Genomic DNA, 23,529 nt, shown 5'->3' on the forward strand with positions numbered 1-23,529 from the left:
ACACATTTCCTTATTGATGTTCGTCCTCCTGCACTGGTTTGTTATTGTAGGGTCACTCGCAAGTGCTGGGCTGCACATGCTGGTTTGTTATTGTAGGGTCGCTCACAAGTGCTGGGCTGCACATGCTGGTTTGTTATTGTGGGGTTGCTCGCAAGAGCTGGGCTGCACATGCTGGTTTGTTATTGTAGGGTCGCTCACAAGAGCTGGGCTGCACATGCTGGTTTGTTATTGTAGGGTCGCTCGCAAGTGTTGGGCTGCACGTGCTAGTTTGTTATTGTAGGGTCGCTCACAAGTGTTGGGCTGCACATGCTGGTTTGTTATTGTAGGGTCGCTCGCAAGAGCTGGGCTGCACATGCTGGTTTGTTATTGTAGGGTCGCTCACAAGTACTGGGCTGCACATGCTGGTTTGTTATTGTAGGGTCGCTCACAAGAGCTGGGCTGCACATGCTGGTTTGTTATTGTAGGGTCGCTCACAAGTGCCGGGCTGCACGTGCTGGTTTGTTATTGTAGGGTCGCTCACAAGTGTTGGGCTGCACATGCTGGTTTGTTATTGTAGGGTCGCTCGCAAGAGCTGGGCTGCACATGCTGGTTTGTTATTGTAGGGTCGCTCACAAGAGCTGGGCTGCACATGCTGGTTTGTTATTGTAGGGTCGCTCACAAGTGCTGGGCTGCACGTGCTGGGTTGTTATTGTAGAGTCGCTCGCAAGTGTTGGGCTGCACGTGCTAGTTTGTTATTGTAGGGTCGCTCACAAGTGTTGGGCTGCACATGCTGGTTTGTTATTGTAGGGTCGCTCGCAAGAGCTGGGCTGCACATGCTGGTTTGTTATTGTAGGGTCGCTCACAAGTACTGGGCTGCACATGCTGGTTTGTTATTGTAGGGTCGCTCACAAGTGCCGGGCTGCACGTGCTGGTTTGTTATTGTAGGGTCGCTCACAAGTGTTGGGCTGCACATGCTGGTTTGTTATTGTAGGGTCGCTCGCAAGAGCTGGGCTGCACATGCTGGTTTGTTATTGTAGGGTCGCTCACAAGAGCTGGGCTGCACATGCTGGTTTGTTATTGTAGGGTCGCTCACAAGAGCTGGGCTGCACATGCTGGTTTGTTATTGTAGGGTCGCTCGCAAGAGCTGGGCTGCACATGCTGGTTTGTTATTGTAGGGTCGCTCACAAGTACTGGGCTGCACGAGCTGGTTTGTTATTAGAGGGTTGCTCTTGAGTTCCAGGTCACACGCATTGGTTTGTTATTGTCAGGTTGCAACTAAGTGCTGGCCTGTACCTGCTGGTTTGTTATTGTAGGGTCGTTCACAAGCACAGGGCTTCAAATACTGGTTTGTTATTGTAGGGTTGCTCCTGAGTGCAGGCCAAGGGCACTGCTTTTACTGTTGGAGAACATAAGGAAGAACAACAATGCAGATTTCAGTAGAGAGTGCAGCGTGGGTGTGTCTGACTGTCTGCACTGTCCTGGACACAAAATGGCTGCCTGACTCCGCAGTGAACAGAGCCCTTTGTAATTCAAAGGGGCAGTGCACAGAAAACGCCATCATCACCCCAGCTAAACACTTCACAAGGCGAGAGCAAGTATCAGAGCGGGGAGAGGGAAGGGACTAGAAGCTGAGGAGAAGGTATAAGAAGGAACTGACAGTGGTGGAGTGGTCCTGGTCTCTCTCTGGGGGGGAGAGGGAGCTGGGGAAGTACGGAGGGGGGTGAGATCTACAGGGGGAACATCCCCATTTTGCTGTCAGCCGGTTTCTCTGCATGTCACATGGCGGGGACCATTGGGGGTTAACGTAGCCTTAGAGCGGGGAGAGCAGAAACCTGCCGCCCACAGCTAGGGAGAGCAGCTGGAAGCACTTTCAGGATGTGGCCGTGGGAAGCAGGCGCAGGCTGGAGCTGACTCTGGGGCAGGGGAGAGGTGTCTGGAACGCAGAGGCCGGACACAGCCAGGCTCCGGGTGGACACGGGCCGAGCTGCAAGCAGCTTTGGCCACCCTGGTAGCAGATGAATCTCCCAGCATGCCGCGCTTTGCTTCCAGATCCCATTGTCCTGGAGAAGGGCGGGGAAGGCTGCTCCTTGGCGCGGGGCCCCAGGTCTGACTGGATGGCGAGGAGGCGCAGCCTGCCTGGAGCTGGGAGCGCTGGGCTCCTGCTGGGGATGACTCAGGCAGGCCGACGACTGTCTGGTTTCGCCTCCAAACAGCCAAAGAGGGGTCTCTGTGGTGTGTGATGGAGGCAGAGCCATGCTGAGGCCTGTGCAGCCAGTGACCTACCTCCCACCGAGCAGAAGCGAGGTCCAAATGTCAAGAGATGGCAGCTGTATCAGGCGGAGGCAGGATCCCCGGGTGGAGAACACCCTGCCAGGTCACAGGTGCAGCGACTGGGAGGACGGGAGGAGACGCACGACCTTTCCCAGCACCTCGATCCGAGGCTGTTGGCGCAGGCATGCTGGCTGACCGTAGGGCGCTCTCGCAGACAGCCAGGGCCCAAGCTATGCAGGGCTTCGCAGAGCCAGGCCCTCCCTCCCAAATGGGCAGCCCCCTGCAACACATTCAGACGTCACCCCCTCGGCGGGCCAAGGTCACTGTGGTAGGGGGGTGGATGGGGAAGCGAAATGGCCCCTGTACCAGGTCAGGTGGCGATGCAAGAGGCAGCCGGGGGCGTCTTGGGTGCCGGCGCTCTCAGAATGCAGCGCAGGCTCTGTTCGTGTCAGGGAATGTTTATTGAGAGCATCCAGGCGTTAGGTATCGACCGGTGTCTGCATCCCCCTGCCAGCTCCCTCCACGCTCCCGCCTGTTTTGAGTGCACGGTCAGACCCCACCGCCAGATCCATGTGCTGGATGTGTACGATCCTTTCTGGTGTGCGGAGAGGGTTGGAGGATGTCAGTAACTCGCCAGAGGCTCTGGGTCTATTGCAGGTGGGATAGGTGAGGTTCTGTGGCCTGCGATGTGCAGAGGGTCAGACTAGATGATCACGATGGGTCTTTCTGGCCTTAAAGTCTCTGAGTCTAGGGTTTGCAGGGAACACAACGACGGGTGGCCTGAATATGATTCAAGGGGGGTGCAGGAATCCCTTCCTGAACTCACCATGCACACGGCTGCCTGCCCAGAGCGAGAGGCAGCCATGTTGTGTCCCGCTCTGTGCAGATTGTCAGAGGAGATGCATACGCACACTGCGCTCTCTCCTGCAGTTTTGTCCTTCCTACTTGCGCTGCACTCTTGATCCACAATCAGCGCTGCTCGAGACGGCAGCCCCCATTCGCTCTTCGCACATGAAGAAACTTGCTCCCTGCAGTCCCACCCAAGCCTGGCTCTGTGGGAGCAGTTCCCCAGTAGTTGGGCGGGGAACTGTAAGTAGAGGCTGATTATGAGAGGTGCCCACATCCAGGGAGCGGGTGCGAGGAGGCAGGGAACAACAAGACTCCTTCCTGGCAAGAATCCTGTCCTACTCTGATCACCAGGAGCCCGTCTGAGAGCCAGCAATCTATTCCACACTGGCCGCCAAAGAGCTTGGTGATGGGCGCAGCATAAAACTTACCGCAGGCCAAGAGCTCAGGCAGCCACACGGGGCAGTGACAGCGCTAAGGGTCTGTCTCCACCGCAGTGAGAGGTGTGACAGCGACATGCGAACACACACCCGCGCTAGCAGATACCAACAGCAGTGAAGCGGCAGCGGCAGCACAGGGGACCCTGGGCACATGACGTCCAACGGCTAGCCCGCACTGCCACGGCTTCACCGCTTGTGCCCCAAGCTCCAGTAAAGCTAGCTCGGGAACGTCCACGCAGGCAGCCGTCACACCTCTGATCCAGTGGAGACGTAGCCTGAGACACTGGCCAGCCCCAGCCATTCCGAACCAGCCCCTGAGAGGGGAAGGCCTCTTTCGCCCACTCGTCCCCTCCTGAGCCGGCTTTGCTGCTTGAAAACATATCCTCGGTATTTCTGCAGGAACAAAACACAGCCTCCCCCGCCCTCCGGGCTCCGGTTACTCCAGATGCCGTCACCGCGCCCGGATCAGCGCCTTTCCCACTGCTCTCAGTGCAGCTGTTTCTGACTCCGACAGCTCGGCCTCTCCTCCTTCAAAACAAAGCTGTGCAGGGCGCTATTAACTCCTTATGTCCCTTTGCCCCGCTCCCGAGCTCCTCGGCAGCGACTGATCCGCCAGCTCGGCTGTCTGCAGCCAGGCGCATTCGGGCTCCCGGCCCCAGACACGGGCTCGCTCGCCCCTGAACGAAGGCATCGGGGCAGGTTTATTTCCAGACCCGTGGGAGCAATAGGGAATGTTTCCAGAGGGTGGAAGCTACAGAAGCAAAGCTGGGGATTCTACGTCACAGCAGCGTCCGTCAGGGAATACAGATGCCAAGGGGTACGGGAGCTCAGAATCAGCCCGCCTGGGTTCGACTGGCAGTTTCGAACTTCCCAGAAGCAGGTACCCAGCCAGTCTGGCTCTGTACCGTTTGCCACAGGCCCCGCAAGCGTCTGAGTATCAAATAAGGGCTGGATTTCACAGATGGCTACAAAAGAGCCCCCTTTCCACCAGCCAGCCAATGGGAATCTGCACTGATACCTCGATCAGCTCCTCCGTCCACACCTTTCTGTCCATCTTCAGGCTCCGCACTTTGGTGATGCTCGGCCCCAGCCCCCGATGTTCTCCTGTGGGTCAGAAAACAAAAGCAAACGTCTCATTAGGGACAGCAGCACGGCCTCATGGTCTGAGCATGAGTCTGAGAGCCAGGAATTCGGCAGCCAAGCAGTGGCTCTGCTCGGTGGCCCCGGGTTAGTGCTGTAGCCTCTCTGCCTCAGTTTTCCCATCTGCAGAAGGGGATAACGGTATCAGGTACGGCGAAGTTATCCTGCTAAGTGCCGGGTAAGCCTCCCCGCTCCTTCATGCCTCCACTTTACCCCGGAGGGTGCCGCTCGAGACAGGAGAACACTTCAGTCTCCCTGGTTTTTCCAACCCGTGGCGGTTTTCTGATGCAGACAACCGCCAAAGAATCACAGCGAGTAGAGTGGGAACAAGATCTGCATTGCTGGGTCACCTCCAGCCCGTCGCCTTGGCCACTGGGAACTGGACTAATACCATCTGCTCAGGGCTTGTCTACACTACAGGGCTTCTGCTGGTAAAGCTACTCCTGTACAGCTTTGCCAGCAGAGCCCCCTAGTGGAGAGGCAGCGCATGCAGCACTCCGCCAGCTCCCTGAAGCCAACACAAGTGCTCGTCTGCCAGCAGAGCTGTGTCTCCACCAGGGGAGCTGCCGGCCCAGCTGTGTCAGTGAGGGGGGTGATTGGTTTCACATTCCTAGCTAACACAGCTAGGCTGGCAAGACTTAGAAGCCTGGACACGCTTAATGACAGACACTCCTGAAAGGGCCCCTCAGGGCTCCGCTGCGGCTGGCGGGTTGCTCAGTGAAGTCCCGCTGTGACTTTGGAGCCCCCGCCCCGAGCGGAACGTGCGCTTGGGCGATAAGCAGCCTTGTCTGGACCCGGCTGCAGCTGTCCCGGCACGGATCCTGCGTCAGAAGGACTCTGATGTCCCTAAAAAGAACAGGAGTACTTGTGGCACCTTAGAGACTAACAAATTTATTAGAGCATAAGCTTTCGTGGACTACAGCCCAAAATCTGATGTCCCTGTTTCTGAGTTAGGAAGAATCTCCCTCTGGAGGAGGCAATTCCACAAGTGTCCACTAGGGGGGTTCCTGACCCTGCCTCCAAAATGGCTGAGACAGGCACAAGTCTGACCTAGCTGGGCAATTCCTAAGGAGGGCGAGAAGGATCGGCCCAGTCCGGGGTGCTGGAGGAAGAGGCAAAGCCCAGTCCCATTGCTGAAGCCAGGGAGGCACCATGCTCTAAGCTCACTGGCCCAGCTGTGGAGCTGGGCCGCTCTCCCACCACCGTCCCCACGGCTCGCGCCACCTGGTCTCGGCCCGTACCTGCGCATCTCTTGCAGATGACGACACAAAGGTTGACGGAGGCCCAGTCGGGTTTGGGCGACCCGCAGTCTGCGCAGAACCGGTTTGCCTCCACCGACCAGATCTTCTCTGCTACCTCTGAGTTGGAGAGGGCCTCGGCGATGGACTGCTGCATGGCCTCCACCCACTCGTCCTTCTCCTGGTCCGAGTCTGCCGAGAAGCTGAAAGACACCAGAGAGCCGTGTGGGGGAACTGAGTGGCTGGGGAGAGACCCGTGCTGTACGGCGGGGGGAGGGATCAGCACCCGTGGGGCACGGCACCTAGACCCCCCCCTCACCTGAAGATCCTGTAAGGCGTCGTCAGATCAAATCCTCTTCTGTCCACGTCCTTCACATTCCCCACATTCATCTCAATGTAAGTGATTCCGATCCCCTGTCGATAATCCTGACGGGGCAAGAACAGCCAGGAAAGGGTTAAAAACCAATAGTACGGGACTCACAGTGTCACTCCAGAGGCACCTACGGCTGTTCTGCATGTGGGAGCAAAGCCGCCAAGTGAGAAGGGGGCAGTGCACACACTCCAGCCCTGGGCACCCAGCCTGCAGGTGCCAATACCAGCCCTATCGCACCCAGTGCTGGCAGTGCCCTGGTCACTGCTGGGGCCCTCGAGCCCCGGAGGCGTGTCGTGGTGACTGGCCTGCACAGATAACCTAACTGGGAGCTCAACTGGGGCAAAGCGCATGGAAGTTTCTGAAGGGTCACAATCACCTGGACCAACAAAAGGCGATAGGATCAGGTGCAAAAGGGAGACAGACGGATCCAATGAGACCACCCAAGAAAGGCCTCCGGCTATAACTCAAGCACTGGGTTACGATCACACCTGGCAAACCAGAGCAGCGTGGGACCAGAAATCAACGGCTCAAACAAGAGCAGCGCAGGACTGGAAATCAGTGGAACGAAGTTGGTGTGTGGGAAACGAGGCGGAATCGGTGTACGAGATAATGAGGGGATGGGCCGTTCCGCCCGTCACTCCCTTCTGGGGTTCTGAAAAGGAAACGGCGTCTGGGGGCAAATTAGCAGCTATCTGCCAACGATCACTGGAGTGAGCTTTAGCATCATGGCTGCCACTCCCACCGTCTCCTGGGACCCCAGGATCCATCACAGCACCACTGGGCCGCCTTCACTGTCCTGATCCCAAGAGAGGTCCTGACCACACTGGGCCGAGAGCAAACACCTCCTGGGATGTGAGAGTTTGTAAAACACCCCCCGTCTCTGCCCCCCGTGTGTCCTCTTCCTTCCTCCCCTTATTTCTTCTCTTTCCTATCCCTCTCCTTGTTAATGCTGTCTGATCAGAGCTAGGCGTAGCCAAGACTGTATTTTGCAACACAGCTGCAAGCCTGGGACCAGAATGAGGCAGATAAAAGCAATGCTGTACACAGCCCGATGCTGGTACGCGTTTGCCAGGTGGGTGATAAGACCAAGACCATGTGCTGGGCCTGCGTCCTTCCAGCAGTGAGGTTGCAAATGAGTCAGGCCCAGAGACAGAAGCTGCATTTTCTCTTTCCTGCCCTTTTTCTCTCCCCTTTTGTGTGTCTCTCTTGTGTTGCCTTAGGAAACAGGACAGGACTTTAGCACCAGCAGTTCCAGCCCATCTCAGGTGACTTCCTCTCTTTCCCCCCACAAGGACAGCTATTACCGTCTTTGATACCACCTCCGAAGACTGACAAACAAGGAAGTTTCCTTATAGAAACTTTTTGCAGCTCAAGGGCAAGGGAACAATGTTGTGGTTAAAAGAAAAGCTCCTTAATATATTGCATTTCAAATGCTTTAACTGTTTGTTCTTCTTTCCTGTATCTTGAATTAGAGGTTACAAAGGATTTTTAATGGTGTGTTTGCCATAGAACTAAGCATGAAGTCCTTGAGAGATGTCCAATCTCTGGCTTCCGGAGTATGCTCATCGGGTCTCAACTTCGCTGGGTCAGATCCGTGGGCCGCATGGAGGTTTCCTATATACTGAAAGCTGTGCTCTATGGCCAACTGAGTGCTCTAAGGATTGACCCATCCTCAGATATAAAGACACCTTGAAGGCCAACCTCAAAGCACGCAAGATGAATATGAGTGAATAGCAGAACACTGTTGCAAGAAAGCAAACATCATTCTGGGATGCATTAACAGATATGTTGTGAGCAAGACATGAGAAGGAATTCTTCCGCTCTACTCCGCTCTGATTAGGCCTCATCTGGAGTATTGTGTCCAGTTCTGGGCAACACATTTCAGGAAAGATGTGGGCAAACTGGAGAAAGTCCAGAGAAGAGCAACAAAAATGATATAAGGTCTAGAAAACATGACTTGTGAGGGAAGATTGAAAACACTGGGGTGGTTTAGTCTGGAGAAGAGAAGACTGAGAGGGGACATGATAACAGTTTTCAAGTACATAAAAGATGATACAAGGAGGAGGGAGAAAAATTGTTGTTCTTAACCGCTAAGGATAGGACAAGAAGCAATGGGCTTAAATTGCAGCGAGGGAGGTTTAGGTTGGACATTAGGAAAAACTTCCTAACGGTCAAGGTGGTTAAGCACTGGAATAAATTGCCTAGGGAGGTTGTGGAATCTCCGTCATTGGAGATTTTTAAGAGCAGGTTGGACAAACACCTGTCAGGGATGGTCTAGATAATACTTAGCCCTGCCTCAGTGCAGGGGACTAGACTAGACGACCTCTCGAGGTCCCTTCCAGTCCTATGATTCTAAGACAGACGTTAAAACCTGGGAACTCGTTGCACTGGACAGACCCAGATGGAAGGTCTGTGCCATGAAGCTGTGTCCACCTTTCAGGAGCAGCATGCGAGGTCTTTGTAGAAGAGTCTGTGCCAGGCTTAAAGAGACCACAGTCTGCAGAGTTCCTTCAAGTCACGTTGCAGACAACTCTCCCCTCCTGGTGAGACAGGGCGGAGGGGAGCAGGGCTAGGGCACATCAGGGGGCACCGCAAATGGCCGCTTCGCACTCCCACCTCCAGCGCAACTCGCACCCGGGTCCTGCGCCCCTCTGTTACCTAGCAGCTCTGTGTTCTTGGGGAACCAGGGCGCAGTACCTAGCCTGTCTGACTCATGAAAGACCTTTTCCACGCCAGAGCCTCTGCTTGAGCCAAAACCGATCAGAAGAAAGACTTACAAAAAGCAATGAAAAGGCCGTGGGAGACACACCTAAACCCCTGGGAGAAGGGTGACAGGTTTAAGGAAACTCCCCTAGCCTCATTTGCATCAAAGATGGGACAAGGAGGCATCTCCATTAGCATACAGAATGGATAACAGAGATTCCAAGGAAAGAACCGCACGGAACTCTGGGACCAGCAAAGGAGGGAAGCACGGCATCATGGGGGATCTCTGCTCCAGATGTTAATGAGCCCACGCCTGCACACACCCAGCTCAGGAGTTATCAGACCAATTCCAGGAATAAATCCTTTATTGGTATCCAAAATAGTGAAGCTCCCTAAGTGCATTGTGAGCTCCCTCCAAGGAACACCACCCAAAGCCAGGAATGATCAGCTCCCATTGTCTAGCCTGAACAAAACAACTTTGGTATCTCCTTTGTTTACACATAAACAAATCTAGTGATCCCCCTTGAACCATTGTTGTTTCTCTACAAAAACCCCTACCCATGCTCAGGAAAGTGTTCTGATGCCTGGATCCAAAATCTGCATCAGTTCCATTGGACTTCATCTTCTCCTGACTGATCGTTCTGGGGCTCTGCCTGTCTCCAGCACTCCGGACCCTCAGCTACCACCACCACCAGGGACCCCCGATGGATTCAAGCTTCACGGAGTGGTGAGAATCCAGCTCTCTCTCTCTCTCTCTCGGTATAGCCTTCTGACCCTGACTTGTGTGATCAGTTATAGTTTTCTAAACCTGACTTTTATGATCAAATATAAGTTAGATTTAATATTATAACAGTTCTGTTTGTTTGGCTCCCCTATGGTTATTACCAGCAATAAATAACTTTCATGGTTAAGCTGGTTGCTTCTCTCTCTCTCACTTCCCCTCCCTGCTTCCCGCCCCTCCGCGGGTGTTTTTTGGTTTCCTCATTCGCTCTGCAGCAACGCTCCTCGTACCTAACCTAAAAGATCCCTGCAGCGCCCAAAAATCCTGTGGGGTTTGCTCATCAAGTGGGTCACTACCAGACAATTGTAACATGAAAGTGGGGATAGGGGCGTGCGGAACCTGGGACATATGAGGGTGACAGCTTGAAGGTGCTGCTCGACCCAGCCTGCTGAGTCCACGGACATATTAGGGGTCAGCTTGAGAGTGCTGATTAACCCAGTCCTTTCAGATGTGCTCTGTTAATGTGTGTGTTCATCTGATTCTGGGCCTGGAAGAACCCAGCCCTGGGGAACCTAGGTCCTGCAGGATAGCTCCATTGGGAGGGACTTGCAGCAGGGAGAAGTAGAGCTCCGTATGAGAACACACGTGACACAAGCAGTACATTGATAGAATTACAGAACCCCCTTCCCCTCCTGAAGAGTAACCCGAATAAATGAGTGTACCCCAAAGTAACAGGCAAAGCTGGCAACACCTCTCTGCGCTGAGGGACTAAACTCCTGGTCTGATCCCCACTTCCCAACACTTCTTGGAGGACGGATGGGACTACGGGGGTCAAAGGGCTGGGCCAGAGAGCCGGGTTCATTTCCTGCTCTGCCCTGACTCCCTGCGGGACCTCGGGCACAACCCTTCATCTACCCGCTGCCTCCACTGCCCATGTGTAAAATGAGCCATCCGTTCCGCACGCTTTGCCTGCCTTGTCCAGTTCGAGCGCGTAGTGTTCGAGCCTATGAATGTGCAGCTCCCAGCACAATGGGGACCCAGGGTCGGGCACTAGCTGCTCCCGCTCCTACGGCTCATAATAACCTTGCTCACAAACTCTCTTGGTAGCCCCAGGGAAAGACCAAGGGAAAGGGCCCAGAGGGAGCAGACGCAGGGGAGGAGGGCGGGAGCAGGCAAGGAGCGAAGTGGGGATGGCATGAAGGAAGAGGAGGAAGTGGGAGGAGAAAGAAGGGCGTAAGAAGCGATTCGAGTTGGGCCGTGACCCCAGCCCCCGTCCCTTGGCAGGGGTCTGAGCTGTTGCATTTCAATACCCCTGGAAGGAGACAGCCTCCGCGGATACAGACCTCAGCGTTCTTGTACAGGAAAACCTTATCTCCAGCTACCACCACGTACAGCTTGTTCTTAAAGCCCCGCAGCTCCAGCAGCCCGCACTTGTCCACCGAGTCCAAGGCGCCGGTGGGCGGCTGGAACAGGGATATCCTATTCAAGCCCTTGAACTTCCGCTCGTCCACCATCTGCTGGAGGGTCCTCATCCACTCGTTACGATCCGCTGCAGGGCAGACGGGGCTCAGGGTCAGCTGGGAGCCGGGCCTGCCCTCAGACCCGAGGAGGAGCTCCAAAGTTGGTGCGCACATTGGGCAGAGGCCCCCCCCCGCTCACTGGGGACACATGCGGGGGCACCGGGGGACGAGAGCGTGGATTTCCAGCTTGGCCCTTTGCAGAGCAGCAAGGGCTGGCCGCGTAGAGAGGCAGCGGTCTCGACCCACCGGGCAGGGAGTGCCCCTCCAGCACCCCTCGCCGCTCAGCAGGAAGCTGCCCCCCCGGCTCTTCTGGGGGGCCAAGCAGGGGGAAAGAGCGGGAAATTCGGTCACTGCCCCCAAAGCTCTTAGCTGCTTTGGATGTTGGTCTGGACCGAGAGTGACTTGCTGGAAGAAGACGGAGCCAAAGCTCAGCTAAAGGAGGGCGAAGGGGTGGGGAGGGCGTGGTGCCATCCTCGGGGTATGATCATCAGGAGGGAGAGGGATTACTGAGGTGGGGGGCAGAGGGGTCAGTGGGCAATAACCAGGAGCAATGGGACCGGAGTGAGTAAAGGGAAATGACAGCTGACTCCTGGGAACCCTCTCCTGCCAGTGGGGTCCACCAGGCTGTGGAATGGTCTCCCCACAGGGCTGTGGGGGGGAAGCGCCTGTCCCTGGGGACCCCAACCTGAGCAACATACAAGGGAACAGAGGGACTGAGAGCGCCCACATCTCTTACCCGTCACCAGCATAGGGGGTTCAGTTATTGAACAGCTCCCCAAAGCAGGCGGGAGAAAGAGGAGCAGCTGCTTCCCTATTCTCTGCTTCCTTCTCCCCATCCTACAGGTGCCAGCCCTGGAGAAACCCGCGCCACGAGCGACACTGCGGGGCTCCCTGCACTCACCATCGCTCTCAGCCCGGAAGGCGAAGGTCCTGTTGTTAGTGATCACCTCGAATTTCTGGTCCCCGATGCTGGCCACGCGGGCTATTGAGGTCACCGGAATGAAGCGCTTGGAGTACGTGTCCTGCAGCAGAGAGTCACACGGGTCACAACCACCCCCCCAGAGACACAGCAGGAAGGTAACAGACCCAAGGAAACACCATGTGCTAGCACTATCTGAGGCTGAGTGCCCCATCACTGCCAACATCAGCCCTACCCATAGTCCGGAGACACCCCCCAGCACCGTCACTGAGCAGGGGGGTCAGCCCCCTTCTGTTAACCTCAGTCCCTCTTGGACAGGGTATCCTTACCCACTCCCTGTACTAAAGCAGTGCCCCGCATTCCTGTGCACTGTTAAAAACTTCTACTGCCTTCCACCCCAGAGGTGGCTGCATTCCACACCCACTCTGGCAGTAAGTGGAACCTTCCATGACTACAAGCAGATGAGAATCCCTGCGCCAATCCTGGGCTGACTCAGAGACAAGAACGCCACCACCTGCAGCGTCAACACTACTCTTTACATCACCCTGGATCTGCAGGGGGGCGGTCTCCCATCCACCTTCTGACCAGGCCTAGCGCTGCTTCGCTTGGGAGCTCTAGTTCACAGCCCAACTGTGCGATGCAAGTTATTATCACTCTGTACTGGTTTCTAGAAAGCAGAGGGGAACCCGAACCAGAAGAGCACGTCCCCATCCCTGGGGGAAGCTCCAAACCACATGTCAGTCCCACCCTGGGTGGCAGGTTTCAAAGACAAGCAATCTAGATTAGGTACCTACACAGCCCCACAATGGCAGTATCTGAGCACCGCACAACCTTTAATGCATTTCTCTTCCACCTGGCAGGGCGGGGCTAGTATTCGCCACTCAGATGAAGAACTGAGGCCCAGAAAGGCTAAGTGGCTGGCTCACGGTCACACAGAAAGTCTGTGACAAAGCGGGGCATTGAACTCAGAGCTCTCAAGGACCAGGCTAGCGCCCTCCCTACCCTCTGGCCCAGCCTGCCTCCCCACTCACCTTTTCGCTATCAAAATAGCGGAGGTAGTCGGCATCTAGCTTCACCCAGCGCTTCTGGTAGATGTATGAGCTGTAACGGGATGGGAACGGCTGGTTAGCCTTGGCGAGCTAGCAGTGCCAGCGGGGAATGCAGGGGCTCCTGACTGCTCCCTTAGCGAGCCAAGCTCAAGGAGGTAAGAGCATGGACGCTTGAGAAACACGCACCGGGGTAATCTGCCCCAAAGGACTTGCAACGTACCCAGCTGGACGGCATAGGAAGGGCGGGCTAGACACACAGACATGCTTTTCCTGCTTGATAGTATAGACCCCTGCCCACCTGCTCCCCGCCTAGCTGTTTAAATGCAGGCCGGTATCTCGCAAGCAGCAGGGCATCCCAGAGAAGGGGTATGCAGGAGGCCAGAGCAGCCGTCATGTGGATCAGTGCGGGGGTGGGGAGGCGCCCCCCGTGTGAGGAGAATGTGTCTCCCGTGCACTAGGGAACCGGGGGTGCCAGGGACCCGTGCCCCCCCATTTTCCCATATGTGCTGTGGGAAAGACATGATCATAGAGGCGACACGTGGGTGGGGCATGTGGGGTCTCCCCAGAATGCGGCCAGCAGCAGCCTTTCGGCCGGGTGGAGGGGTAAGGGATGAGCTGGTCCGTCAGAGCTCATCCCTTCTCCCCCTGTGGTTGGAAGCAGCTCCAATCCCTTCCCATCGCACAGGGCCTCCAGGTGGCTAAAGCCTCCAGGCCGCTGCTGGCCACTAACATAGTCCAGCTGCCTCCCGTCCCTCCGGCTGTAGCGCGGGCAGGAAGGGGTTGAGCCCTAAGGAAGCGTTGTGCATTAGGGCCCCAGGGAACCTGACTGCAGGGGCTTCGGCAGCTGGCCGGAGGTGGCTCAGCAGGAGAGGGCGCCCCCTGCAGGAGGAGCAGCGCCTCACGTGGCTGCTGCCTTGCGGACAAAGCAGTCCCTGGGGCCGGGACCCGGACCAAGCAGGGGGTGAAATGGGTGCTCCTGCGGATCCCATTCGGGATGGGAATGGGCTGGAAATCTCCTCCTCCCCCCAGCAATGTTGAGAACTAAAGTTGTCTTTTTTTTTTTTTATCTGTCCGTACTATAATTAGACCTTCAATACGGTAATGTGGCGACACTGTGTATTCTGGCTATTTAGGTGACAGCTATACTCTGCGGGGTATTTGAGAATTATTTTAATTCCTCCGCCACTTTGGCCTTGCGCCCCCCCCCCGCCCCCCCCCCCCCACTTCTACAAAGGCTCCGGGGCCCCTGCTCCTGTGGCTCTTTGCAGCACATGACAGTAGAACACGGCGTGATTGAATTATTAACCAATCGACGTTATTAACCAATCAGGATGCTTTTACTATGTCATAAGCCCACTGTAGTTGATAAAATAATATTTGGCCAGTCATCTTGCTGTGAGAATAATATGTAGAGATATAGGCACTAAATATTACCCGTCATACTGTTTAAATCTGACTATGTACGAGAGTAAATGAAACCAGGAATTCACAGGACTGTTTTGGGGAATGCTGATCGCTAACTTGGCTCCTGAACCACTGAGCTCTGAGTACAGTAACTCCTCGCTTAATGTTCTAGTTCTGTTCTTGAAAAATGCGACTTTAAGCAAAACAATGTTAAGCGTATCCAATTTCCCCATAAGAATTAATGTAAATAGGGGGGAGGTTAAGTTCCAGGGAAATTTTTTTCACCACACACAAGACTATTTTATATATATATATACAGTATAAGTTTTAAACAAACAATTTAATACTGTCCACAGCAATGATGATCGTGAAGCTTGGTTGAGGTGGTGGAGTCAGAAGGTGGGATATTTCCCAGGGAATGCCTTACTGCTAAATGATGAACTAGCACTTGGCTGAGCCCTCAAGAGTTAACACGTTGTTAATGTAGCCTCACACTCTACAAAGCAGCACGAATGGAGGGAGGAGACACAGCTTGGCAGAGAGAGACAGAGACACACACTGTGTGTGTGAGAGAGAGAGAGAGACGCGCATTGCCCCTTTAAGTACACTGACCCCACTCTACGTACATTGCCTTTTTAAGTAGATCAGCAAGTTGAGACAGCAGCTGCTGCCAGCAAGCTCCCTCTGTCCTGAGTCCTGACATGTTCTGCCCTGCTCTATAGAGATGGGGTAAGCAGGGTGCAAGAGCGGGGGGAAGGGGACACCTTGACCTTAGCGCCCCCCAATCTCCCACACAGCACGCAGGAAGCTCCCAGAGCAGCTCCAAGGCAGAGGGCAGGAGCAGCACACAGCAGTGGGGGGAGGGACAGCTAATTGCCCGGTAATTGCTAGCCTGCTGGGCGGCTGCCACACAGGGAACTTAGGGGAGCGGGGAGCTGATGGGGGGCTGCCGGTCCACCCTGGTTCCAAGCCCCCAGCAGCTACCTCCAACGGGCTGCTCTTCCTGCAAGCAGTGGACAAAGCAGGTGGCTGCCAGAAGACATTATAAGGGAGCATTGCGCAACTTGAAACGAGCATGTTCCCTAATTGATCAGCAACGTAACACGGTTAACCGGGACGACGTTCAGTGAGGAATTACTGTATCCCTGCTCTAGGGGATGTTTCCACCATCCCTCCCCATTCCCCGATTTCCCTCTTACTGCCTTTGCTCAGCCAGTGCTTTCCACTGGCCCAGCCCTGCCAAGAGTTATCTGGGCCTCCTCAGTGTCACATGGACAACGAGAACTCCCCTCTCCCGTTCCCGAACCTGCCTGGGCACGGAGCAGCCAGCAAGTTCACCCTCAACGTGGTGCCGTCGCTCCCAGCTGGCGAGGCCAGGCCCCATAATCCCACACACGTACATTGTAAAAGCCTGCTCTCCCCACCGCTCACCCCACCATAGACTGCCAGCCCGGCTGCTTTGCGCCTGCGAGGCCGTTCGTTCACTCTCTGTATCTCAGGCCATATGGGCAGGGATTCTCGGCTGGTGAGTTCTGCTGTCTCTTTCTGGTCAGTTTCACCAGCCGGCTCTGTCAGCTCAGGTCTGGCTCACAGCACTGTGCAATCACTAGTTTCTCAGGAATAATTTAAAGGAAGATTGATACGTGTATTAGGGTGCATAAGCCACCCTTAAAAGACACTAGCCATAGGGCAGGGGCCTAAGCTCTGTGGGCTCAGGGAAGACAGGGCAGGAACAGGTTGCCACAACAGTTCCACCACCAGCAGGAGACCTTTGAACAAGACGCTTTATTGGGGGAGGGGAGTGGCTAATAAATCAACCATCCCTTGAAAGCCAAACATACAGCGATCTCTCCGTGCGTCCGGTACACAGCCGAGCCTGTATACCGCCCTGCTCTGACTCCATTGACATCATCCCTGAACCACCACTGTCCCCCAGTCTCTCCAGACTTCAGCATGTGCAGACAGCCACGGCCCGAGCCCTGAAACATACAGCACCCGCACCCCCCGTCCTCCGACTGCTCCAACAGCTCCCCGCTCGCTTCAGGGTCCAGGCTGAAATCACACTGCCTGGGTGAGATTCTCTACCCTCCTTTGCCCCTTTGGGTCACTCAGGGGGTGCAGTGGAGCAGGACAGCGGCCACACTGGGCCGGCTGAGACTCCCCCCAACACAGGGACATTCTCAATGGACACAGAGCCAGTGTAGCCCTAGCTGGTCCCTACAACACACCCAGTCTTGCCCCAAGGTGGGGCAGCATGCTGGGGTTGGGAATGGGACAAAAGACTTGGCAATCTATTCTCAGCTGTAGTCAGTCCCTTGAAGAGCTGGCACAAGTTAGAGCAACCCCAGGGCTTCTCTCACCGGCTCCAGGGCTGGGGACTGTGCACATGCTCCATGAGAATCAGGGAGCCAGGACCCACCGTCCCCTCTGGGCATTGTCTGTTACGGGCTTTCTTGCACCTTCCTATGAAACAACTGGCACCATCAGAAGCAGGAGACTGGCTAGACAGAGCATGCTCTGAATCAACCCGGTAGCTCCTGGCTTGCCACTGCTCTGTGAAGGCAGTAAAATATTTACCTCATGGGGCCTGATCTCACAATAGCTATGGCTAGATTAATCATTAATATGGGAACTCTCTCTCTCTCTCTCTCTCACACACACACACACACACACACACACACACACACACACACAGAGTCCCAAGACACACATCCCAAGTTAGTTACTAGGGCCTGGTCTACACTAAAACATTATATCGGCTTAACTACATTGCTCAAAGCTGTGAAAAATCTACATCCCTGAGCGGTGTAGCTGACCTAAGTCCCTGTATAGGGATAGCCATAGGTTGATGGAAAAATTCTTCTGTCACCTAGCTACTGCCTCTCAGGGAGGTGGATTACCTACACCCGTCAGCAGCGCAGCTGTGACTAGCAGCTGCAGCATTTCAAGTGTAGATAAGCCCTCAGCCAAGCAAACACAACAGACAGTCTGCCAATGTCCTGTGACTGCAGTCCTATGTTAACAAGCCACTTCACCTTGAATGGTCCCTTAGAACAGGGGCTCTCAACCTTCCCAGACGACTGTACCCCTTTCAGCAGTCTGATTTGTCCTGCGTACCCGCAAGTTTCACCTCATTTAAAAACTACTTGCTTACAAAATCAGACATCAAAATACGAAGTGTCGCAGCACACTAGTACTGCACAATTGCTTATTTTCTCATTTTTGCCATATAATTATAGAATAAATCAATTGGAATATAAACACTGTACTTACATTTCAGTGTATAGTCTATAGAGCAATATAAACAAGTCATTGTAGTGACTTCACTAGTGCTTTTTTCTGAAGCCTGTTGTAACACTAGGCAAATATCTAGATGAGTTGATATACCCCCTGGAAGATCTCTGCGTACCCCCGGGGTATGCGTACCCTGGTTGAGAACCACTGCCTTAGCATATGTGTTAACTCCTTATGTTAAGCAACCTGTCCCACCTTGTACGGAGCTGTGACACTCCGAGTTCCCTTCCCAGACCTGAAGAAGAGCTCTGTGTAGGTCAAAAGCTCGTCCCTCTCACCAAAGCAAGTTGGTCCAATAAAAGACATCATCTCACCCACCTTGTCTTGCTAAAATCCCGGGACCGACACAGCTACAACAACACTGCAAACAACAAAAAACCCTCCCTCTCCCATGGAGAAACTTCTAAGGCCATGTCTACACTGTCACTTACGTCGGCAAAACGTATGTCGCTCAGGGGTGTGAAAAAAACCACACCCCTGAGCGACGTAAGTTTTGCCGGCATAAGCACTAGTGTGCCCAGCGCTGTGCTGGCAGGAGAGCTTCTCCCGCTGACAAAGCACCCACCGCTCGTTGGGCTGGCTTTATCATGTTGATGGGAGAGCTCTCTCCTGTCAGCCCAGAGCAGCTACACCAACGATCAGCTGCCTAGGTACTGCTTCTCCGCTAGTACAGACATGCCCTAATTTAGAAGCATGGGCCCTTTAAGACTAGCCTGGAGGCTGCTCCCCTCCCCGGGGTGACCAGCTGACTTACAGGAGCAGTGCGATTTCCCGGCTTCCCATTAATAAGCCAACCCAGGCATCGCTGTTGGGTAACAGGGAGGAAGTGCCACCCGCCAGCCATTCGTAAAAGCTCAGCAGTCTCTGACGCCTGGCGTTCAGTAGGGAAATACCAGCATCTCCACAGCAGAGATTAAATCAAAGCCCTCAACGGAGCGAGGAGGAAATGGATAAAGCAGAACAACTGTAGCCCAGGGCATAGGATCTGTCCAAACAAGCCAGGGCCCAAGCGGCAACTTGCTAGGAGTCTCAGGGCTGCACTTCAGTTTGTCTCTGGGCACAGGCTGCAGCTGCCTTCCTCTTTAACGCTGCCACCTGCACAGACTGCAGACCCCTCCGTCTCGAGGAAGGGCTCATACATCAAGGTGGGGCGTGGCATGCTGGGACCCGTGGTCTCCGGGTGCTGCTGCCCTTCAGAGTGACAGACAAGGGCGGCCGGAGGCTGCGTGTGACCCTGCGGGCTGCTCTTGGCCTGACGGCTCCCCGAGCCTAACGCAATCGATAGGACTAAAGGGAGGTCATGCGGGGGTGCAGTGATGAAATCAATAGCTAAACAGGAAGATTTCTCTCATTCAGCCCACAAAATGTGGGGAGATGGCTCGGGGGATGGGGGAACCTTCCTCTCTAGGCATTGACAGGCCAAGTTGGCGGGGGGACCCAGTTCACACCGACATCACCGGTCCCCTGCTCCAGAGTCAGTCTCCCAGGCTGCGCCCTTCGGAGCATTACTCACCCTTGGGGCGGGTTCTTGTCCAGCCACCCAGCTTTGATGATGGGTAAGAGCTGGGCGGGGGCGTCCAACCCCTCTGTGCTGCCGCTGTGCATGCTGGAGCTGCGGGAGGAGACGGTGCCGCTGGACTGCAGGGTGCTCAAGCCATAGTCATTCCAACAGCTGCTGTCGCTGAGGGCAGGAGCAAAGGGGGAGATGCGGTTAGGAGCGGCCCATTAACCAGGCAGCCGTGACTTGCCCACCACCCTCCGCTCTCCGGGTTTGCCTATCTTCTCTCCATACCTGTAGCCCTAGGATCAGTGTCTGAGATAGAGAAGAACCCTCCTTCCCCCTAATAGGCAGGGCTGGCTAAAGCCCGGTGCAAGCAGAGCACTTCACACTCTTGCCCCAGCCATCACCCCTCATCCGAAATGCAAAAAAGCCTGTTTGTCAGGCACAGACTTTGCCCGCATTCCTTGTCCTTGGGATAATGTATTACCCTGAGCCCAGGGTCTGGTTTAAAGCAGCAGTGCTAGCTGGGGGGCAGGGATAGGACTTGGTGTGCGTGCAGGAGTTGTACGATGACCCGCGCAGTGGGGGCCCTGATCCCGAATGGGGTCTCTGTATACTACTGGACATAAATCTGAAACAAGCGTCACCAGGCTCCCCCTCCTGGATAAGCCAAGCCCAGGGAACAGCAACCACAGGCAGGGTAAGTAATGCGAGATGGGGCTGGAATTTCACAACGCTTCCCAAGGAGAACTGGGGCTGGTTGGGCACCAGAGGATCTCTCAGTGGAGAAGTATCTGGGCTATAGCTCCTCCTTTCCAGTAGCGGGTGCAGCAAAGGGGTCGGCTTGAGGCCAGGGGCGAGTGAGCCCGGACACACGTGGGATCAAGCAGGGGCCAAATCCATCCCTGGTGTCACTCTGTGACTTCATTGGCTGGAGCTGGTACAAAGAGCCAGGCCCACTCTCTAAAGCGAGGACAGGAGCACAGGGCGGATTTGCAAAGAACATCTGGGAGCCATTCAGAGCCACCACCACAGACCTCACGGAGAGGGAAGGAAGGAGAGAGACAGAGCCCAGCCCTGTGGGTTCGTCCAGCATTTGCGGTGGAGACCACAAACCTCGTCTCCCTTCCACCCTGCCACAGCCCATCTCCCTGAGGTCCCTCTCCAGGACTAGAGCAAACAGGCTGCTCACCTCCCCCCGCCCAGGTCGCTCCCCCAGGGTGGCTGAGGCAGCTTCTGGTCTTCTGCTGGAATCTAACCATGTGCTCCGCTACAGCCGAGGCACATCACCTCCACTTGGGGTCTGTAGTTGGGGTCACAGGCGCCGATTTCGTCCCCCACTCTGCCCCAGGCCCTGCCCTCACTCCACCCCTTCCTCCAAGGCCCCACCCTGCTTTTCCCACCCCTGCCCTGCCTCTTCTTGCCCCATTCCGCCCCCTCCCCTAGTGCCTCCCGCCCTCATTCCTCCCCCCCGCACCTCCTGCACGCTGCTAAACAGCTGATCCACGGCAGGTGGGAGGCACTGGGAGGGAGGGGAAGGTGCTGATTGGTAGAGCCGCCGGCAGGCGGGAGGCGCTGGGGGGAGGGAGAGGAGCTGATGGGGGGCTGCCGGTGGGTGCAGAGCACCCACCATTTTCTTCCCATGGGTGCTCCAGCCCCGGAGCAACCACGGAGTCCACACCTATGGTTGGGGCTGATGATTAATTACCAGGAGAGGGGTCTGCAAATCAAAGTGACAGCAGCCTGTCACCCGAGACAAGCACAAAACCAGCCAATTACTCCCCTCTCTCTGCCCGAGACTTTGATAGAAAAATGGCAATTGCTTACAGCTCTATGGGCCTTCCCGGCTCTCCAAAGCCCCTCACCCCAAACAGTGTTCCTGACAGCCCAGTAAGGGAGCTGAGCCACGACGTCCACTAAGGACCAGGCTCTTTCCGGTCGACCTTAAATGGAAGAGGCTCAGAATTCCTTGCGCCGGACCCTGAAATGCTCTGCTTATGCACAGGACACAGGCAGCGGTAGGGGGAAAAAAATCACTCCCTGCCCCCAAAGGGCCCTCGCACTGCCCAGAAGGGGTCTGTGCTCTCCCTGGACCATACAGGTCTTGATCCGTTGCTGAGGCTGCCGACGAGGGGACAGCCACTGCGGTGGGTTTGGAAGTTCCTGCCCTAGAGGCAGGGCCGGATGAAGGTTCTGAGGGACCAAAGGGTCTGAGGGAAAGGCCAAAGTACGAATGACATACTGCAACCAAAATGATGAAGTCATCAAACATTTCTCTACATACACTGGGCGGTGCCGGGCTCAGGCGATCAGCCCAGGGCAGCACGGGGCTCAAGTGGACAGCCCCAGTGCCAGGCGCCGTGGGACTCAGCAGTCAGTCCAGGGCACGAGGCTCAGGTGAGCAGCAAAGCCAAGTGGCTTGGGACAGCCCCGTGCAGGGTGCAGGATGTCTCAGGTGAGCAGCAACAGCAGGCGGCTCAGGACAGCCCCGCACGGCATCCTGCTTGCACTTGGGGGGAGGGATAGCTCAGTGATTTGAGCATTGGCCTGCTAAACCCATGGTTGTGAGTTCAATCCTTGAGGGGGCTGCTTAAGGATCTGGGGCAAAAAATCTATCTGGGGATTGGTCCTGCTTTGAGCAGGAGGTTGGACTAGATGACCTCCTGAGGTCCCTTCCAACCCTGATATTCTATGATACTTAGGAGGAAGGCAGCCTAGGAGAAGGACAGCATAGCATCCCTCCTGCTATCTCTTACTCAGAAGTATCTGTTGAAGAATTGAGTGGGGTGCTTGTCTGTACGAAGGTGAACACTGCAACAGTCCCCATCCTGCTCGCCTCTTTCCACCTTGTGCTTCTACCCTCAGCTGCACACTGCAAAGCCAAACCCTGCAGGTGTTTTCCCCAAGCTATGGCCTCTACATAGCCTGTCTCGCTCTGACTGCAGTCTGGGAGGCAGCCAGCTTTGATTATGTAAAAGAAAACCACTCAGGTGTAAAATCCACTGAAGAAGAGGAAGTAGGAGTGGGGAAATGACATTGGGTGGCATTGTATGTTAGGCTGTCTTGCTCTGAAAGCTGCCTCCCTGGCTGAGAACAATGACTTACTGTTTTGACATTGAACCCAAATATTAGTTGTGGGATGATACCCAGTTTGTGTAGTTAATCGCTCTGCCCCAATTTGAATAATAGAATAGAATCGTAGGACTGGAAGGGACCTCGAGAGGTCATCTAGTCCGGTCCCCTGCACTCATGGCAGGACTAAGTATTGTCTATTCTAGAATGTGTGATCAGCAGCTCTGACATGAGGTTTTTAAAGCAACAGCCCCCTACGGTTTGCATTTGTTTGTTTTAAGCTTTCTGTAAGAAAAAGGTAACAGCTAGAAGTGACAATGATTTAGTTGCTGTTGGTCCTGCTTTGAGCAGGGGGTTGGACTAGATACCTCCTGAGGTCTCTTCCAGCCCTAATCTTCTAGGATTCTATGACACAGAACTTTAGATGGTTGCCCAGTCATAATATTTAGCACTTCTGTACTATGTTAGCTCTTCAAAATCATTGTACAAACATTAAACAAACTTAATCTAAAGCCTTTCAGCTTTTGAATGACTAGGAGTTGACACAACAGAGCTATTCCCTGTTGTGTTCTCTGCCCCCCTGAACAAATAGACTTCACTGAAAATCAGCATCTTAAAAGAACCATTCGGGATCTTTCAAAAGAACAGTCCAACCAAGGCTGCTGTAGTGACACCCTTGTTACATCAGGTCTGGTGTTTGTTTAAGGCTGGTGTAGAATGTAGGGAGAGCTTCCTGTTTTATTTGCATGTGTAAATCAAGCAGACCTTGCTTATTTTTTCCCCTTAAAGTGCTCAGAGTTTAGGGGAGGAAAGTGAATGAGATTCTGCTTATACCATGTGTGAAAAAGCAGAAGGGACCAAAATCTACTCTTGTGCAAAAATCTGTTCTCCCTGAAGTCAATAAGGCTACACAGTTGTGACTGTCAGCAGGAATTGGCCTGTGATCTCATTCCCTTCTCAAATCACATTCCACCCTTACCCAACGTTTTCCACTCTGGAAAGAAGTTAGTTTGAGTTGGGGCAGAAAAATGAGGACTCACTTCAGGTTGATTTAGCTTT

At 54.7% G+C, this 23,529-nt stretch overlaps 1 protein-coding gene across 1 annotated transcript in view; it reads right to left on the reverse strand.

Moving 5' to 3' along the window:
* Positions 1–23,529, reverse strand: part of ARAP1 (ArfGAP with RhoGAP domain, ankyrin repeat and PH domain 1) — a 136,586-nt gene that overhangs the window by 51,198 nt on the left and 61,859 nt on the right. The window contains exons 5-11 of the mRNA XM_054015922.1: positions 19,411–19,578; positions 13,182–13,251; positions 12,133–12,253; positions 11,055–11,260; positions 6,234–6,340; positions 5,918–6,117; positions 4,555–4,640 (exon numbers count right to left, since the gene is read on the reverse strand). Coding sequence (XP_053871897.1) covers positions 4,555–4,640; positions 5,918–6,117; positions 6,234–6,340; positions 11,055–11,260; positions 12,133–12,253; positions 13,182–13,251; positions 19,411–19,578 — 958 coding nt within the window. The remainder of the gene's footprint in view (positions 1–4,554; positions 4,641–5,917; positions 6,118–6,233; positions 6,341–11,054; positions 11,261–12,132; positions 12,254–13,181; positions 13,252–19,410; positions 19,579–23,529) is intronic.

Source organism: Malaclemys terrapin, chromosome 1 (genome assembly GCF_027887155.1).
Source record: "Malaclemys terrapin pileata isolate rMalTer1 chromosome 1, rMalTer1.hap1, whole genome shotgun sequence".
Classification (NCBI taxonomy): domain Eukaryota; kingdom Metazoa; phylum Chordata; order Testudines; family Emydidae; genus Malaclemys; species Malaclemys terrapin.